At 38.8% G+C, this 4,427-nt stretch overlaps 1 protein-coding gene across 1 annotated transcript; it reads left to right on the forward strand.

Annotated features, from left to right (window-relative positions):
• Nucleotides 1-2,443: 2,443 nt before the first annotated feature.
• On the forward strand, nucleotides 2,444-3,394 carry LOC130041679 (olfactory receptor 10G2-like). Its single transcript, XM_056133925.1, has one exon. It carries the CDS (start codon nucleotides 2,444-2,446, stop codon nucleotides 3,392-3,394), a length of 951 nt encoding a protein of 316 aa, XP_055989900.1.
• The last annotated feature ends 1,033 nt before the right edge of the window (nucleotides 3,395-4,427 follow it).

Genomic DNA, 4,427 nt, shown 5'->3' on the forward strand with positions numbered 1-4,427 from the left:
CCCTGTTTCAATACCCAACACCCAAGTGGTCCCCTGAGTCCCACCAGGAATGATTCTGAGCACAAATCCAGGAGTCTTCCCTCAGCACAGCTAAGTGTGCCCCCATAATATTAATTAGGATACAAAGCAAAGGTATAGCGAGTATGGCACTTGCCTTGCACACACGTGGCTGACTCAGATTTAATCCTTGGCACTCCATAAGGTCCCCTGAACTCCTTCAGAAGTGATCCCTGACCACACAGTCAGTCGTGAGCCCTAAGCACTGCCAGGTGTGTGGGTCAAAAATCAAAATTAAGTAATCAATTAGTAAACTATTAGGTCAATCGACAAATTCTAATAATCTTTAAGACAAAATAAAAAGTATAAATGGTTTCTTTGGCTTGTTTGCACAAGGAATAGGCTCAGTTGTTGAATATTGAAACCAATAGTTTTTTCTATACTCCTGACTCAAGTAATGCCTGAGAAATGTGATTACAGAGTGAGGGCTGTGTAAATCAATTCAGTCAGTCATTTCTACTCAATCATTCCACAAACAGTCATTAATTAACTTAGAACAGAGTAGGTAGTAGAGAAGCAGAGAAAATTATAAACTGAATCTCTGCTCTATAGCGACTTATAGCCAACTAAGGAAAAAACAGAGAGCATTAAAGCAAGAAGTTCTTATTGCACTCTACTGAAATCACTTTTAAGAATACACCATGGTATATTAACATATTGATAGTGTAAAATCTTTCTCCCAGGAGATTCTCTTCAAAAGAAGAACAATAACAATAGAGATAACAGCCAAAGTAAACCCTGAAAATTGAGGCTATGCTGAGGTGACTCAGTATACTCCAGAAGTAGAAGAGATAATGTTCAGAGGTAACCAAAGGACAAAAGACTACAACACTTGTAGTCTTTTGGTGAAGGACCACCATTCATGGTTCTTGTAGGTCGAGATGGCAGGAGAAGAATGAAAAGGTGATATCAACAATTGATCTGAAGATTGTGAACTAAAGGTTGTACAACAAGGTGTCACTAAGTGCACACCTCTTAGTTCTCCTTTTTGAAACACAGAGCTATCATTCACACTTACACCATTATTAAAACAATAGCCAGTGCCTTAGATTCCAATTTCTTTCTCTTTTTTTTGGTGAATGAGTTTATTTTTTTATATAACAGTTCTTATTACAATTCTCACCAGGCTTTTATTAGAAAATAATTTCTCAAACAATCATACATTAGGTGACAATATTTTAGTTATTCTTGTCACAATATTCTATTTCCATTTTCTTTAGTTTTTTAAAGAAAACTTATCTCCCTGCTCTCTTTTACAAATATTTATACAATATCATTACACTTTGTAGTCAAAAATAATTCTCAGCATTGATTCCAATGAGTTGTGAAGCTTTAAAAATATTCAGTAGATCTCTGGCCTTTTAATTCTGTACATTTTCCACACTTTAGTGTTTTTTTTCTTTAAATTTTTTTTATTTTTTTAATGTTTTTATTTTATAAGTTGGTTCACAACATTTGATTACGTTTAATATTCAAACACCCATCCCACCAGCATTACAACTTCCCACCACCAAATTCAGGATGTTTCCATCCAAGCCCCGATCCTTGTCCCAAAACTCAACCGAAATGATATATTTCATATTGTCTGTTATGAAGAACTGCCGAACATGCTTACAAAAAAGTGTTCATATAGGAAACAATGTGAAGATTGTTCCATTTAGGTAGGAGCCATTAAGACATTCTATAGGATATTTCTAAGATGTTAAAACTTGGGTGATGAGAGCTTTGGTATATATATATGAAAATATGTATATATGCATATATATATATTTCCCTCTATGATTTGTTGCCTAATATCTGAACCCCCCCCATCAAGTATGATATGGTAATTATGGAGAATGGGTAGGGAGTGTCTTATGATTGTCCAAGAATATGTTCACTCATATGTGAGACTTGGTTGGAGCATGTGGGAAGTGGCCTTGCATGTGGCAGTGGTTGGGTTGTGGAGTTTTGGGCTGCTGGAGCTAGCCCCCCTCTGGGGCATCCCATGTGAAACAGCCTGGTACAGAGTCCAGTGGCATGATTGTGGGAGCCTCATGTTATACTCCCTTCCGGGAGAAGCAGCCAGGGGATCTGGTGATGGCCAATGATGAGATTATCTGGCACCAGGAGAAGGTGGCTTATGGGCATGATCCCTGCATAGTCAGAGAATAGGGGAAGCGAGCAGAGGATTAGATCCCAATTTTATGTGAAAGAACTGAAAGAAAATTGCGGAGCATCAATAAACTATCACCTGAGAATTTATTTAGTCAAACAAACCCATATGACTGCTGGCAAATGCTTGCTAACTGAAACATAGAAGTTCTGATACTACCTAACTAATTAAGGACAAAAGAATTCTCTTTTCACTTTTTTTTTTCATCTTTTATTTTAGCAGACAACAGACATGGGAAAAACTACAAACACTTCCCTGGACACAATGGTGACAGAATTCATTCTCCTGGGCTTAGTTCATCCTGCTAAACTGAGGATTTTCCTCTTCCTGATATTCTTCATCATTTATATTCTGACTCAGCTAGGGAACCTCTTCATTCTGCTCGCTGTGCGGGTTGACCCAAAGCTTAATACACGCCCCATGTACATTCTTCTTGGTGTGCTCTCACTACTGGACATGAGCCAGTCCTCAGTTTTTGTACCTCGACTTATTCTCAGCTTCACTCCTGCCAGCAAGGTAATCTCCTTCGGTGGCTGTGTGACTCAGCTTTGTCTTACTCATTCTCTAGGCAGTACTCAGTGTTTCCTCTTCACTTTGATGGCCTATGACAGGTACCTGGCTATATGTCAGCCTCTGCGCTATCCTATACTCATGAACAGGAGGTTATGCATTATACTTGTCGGTGTGGCTTGGGTGGTTGGCTTCATCCATGGGTCTATCCAGACCACAATGACTTTCCGCCTGCCCTACTGTGGGTCCAATGAGGTTGATCACTATTTTTGTGACATCCCTGCAGTTTTAAAACTGGCCTGTGCTGACATATCTGTCAATGTGCTGGTAGCCACTGTAGAAATTGGATCTGTGATTGCCACTTGTTTCATGTTAATTCTACTCTCCTATGTGAACATAGTTTATGCCATTCTGAAGATTCAGAATGCCAGTGGGAGACGCAAGGCCTTCTCCACCTGTGGCTCCCACCTCACTGTGGTCACATTCTTCTATGTCCCTGGTATTTACATTTACATAAGGCCTGGCTCCCAAACTACCTTGGATGGAGCAGTGTCTGTGTTTTTTACTGTTGTCACACCATTACTGAACCCAATCATCTATACACTCAGGAATCAAGATGTGAAATCAGCTCTGAAGAGAATAATAGTTCCAAGAAAGTCAAATGAAAAATAAGTAGCTGTAATAGTCAATTTTAGATACTACTTCCAATGATGTAACAATCATTCATTTCAGCTATGCTGCATGAGGTAAAATTTTCTATTCCCGCAACATAATACGTCTAAAGGACTGCTTCGTAGGAGCAGAAAGGAAAAATCCTATCAAAATATAGAGTAATGATTTTCTCTAAAGCTAAAACTAAAGCTGACTCCTGAACATTTTGGACTTGTGTGTCAATAAACAAGCAAAAACTAGTGTAACTATATTGAGAAAAACTTTCTATTCTGCAAAGATTAAGCACACTTCTTCCTGTAATTTTTCTTCTTAGAACAAATAATCTTGGCTGGAGTGAAAGTACAGTGGGTAGGGCGTTTGCCTTGCACTTAACTGATCTGGGTTCGATTCCCAGCATCCCATATGGTCCCCCGAGCACCGCCAGGAGCAATTCGTGAGTGCAAAGCCAGCAGTAACTCCTGTGCATCACCGGATGTGACACAAAAAGAAAAAAAAGTAGAAATAATCTATAGAATGTGTCTTGAAAGCAAAAATAAAAGCAATGTGTGTTGCCTAAAAACCTCATAAATTTGAAGAAAACACTTCCAGGGCTATATTTTAATTTTCTTGTCTCCCATAATCCCAGATAGGGAATTTTAGAAGCTTCTACCCACACACCAACAGACACAGAAATAAAAAGTTCCAAGATTGTTTCTTGAACCAAAGAACAAGAAAAAGGGAAGAAGTCTAACAACAACAATAACAAACAAACAACAAAAATTTTAGAGATAGTGCCTTCCCTTCTCCAGGCAAGCACCAATAGACAAATTAAAACTGTACTGTTGTATCCAATAAGAAAAGAAGTTGATTTTCTAGTCTACTTCCCTGTCAGAGGAAGTAGGTGGTATACTCCAATTTCAATCCCCAATCTGGTGGAGCCAGAAGCTGATCATTCATATTCTTCCTGACAGAAGCAAGTGGTGTTCTAGTTTCCAGACCAGGGTCATCTGGGTTCACCAGTGAACTGAGTCTAACCTACCAATAGGAAACAATG

This window comes from Sorex fumeus, unplaced genomic scaffold (genome assembly GCF_029834395.1).
Source record: "Sorex fumeus unplaced genomic scaffold, SorFum_2.1 ptg000098l, whole genome shotgun sequence".
NCBI classification, from domain to species: domain Eukaryota; kingdom Metazoa; phylum Chordata; class Mammalia; order Eulipotyphla; family Soricidae; genus Sorex; species Sorex fumeus.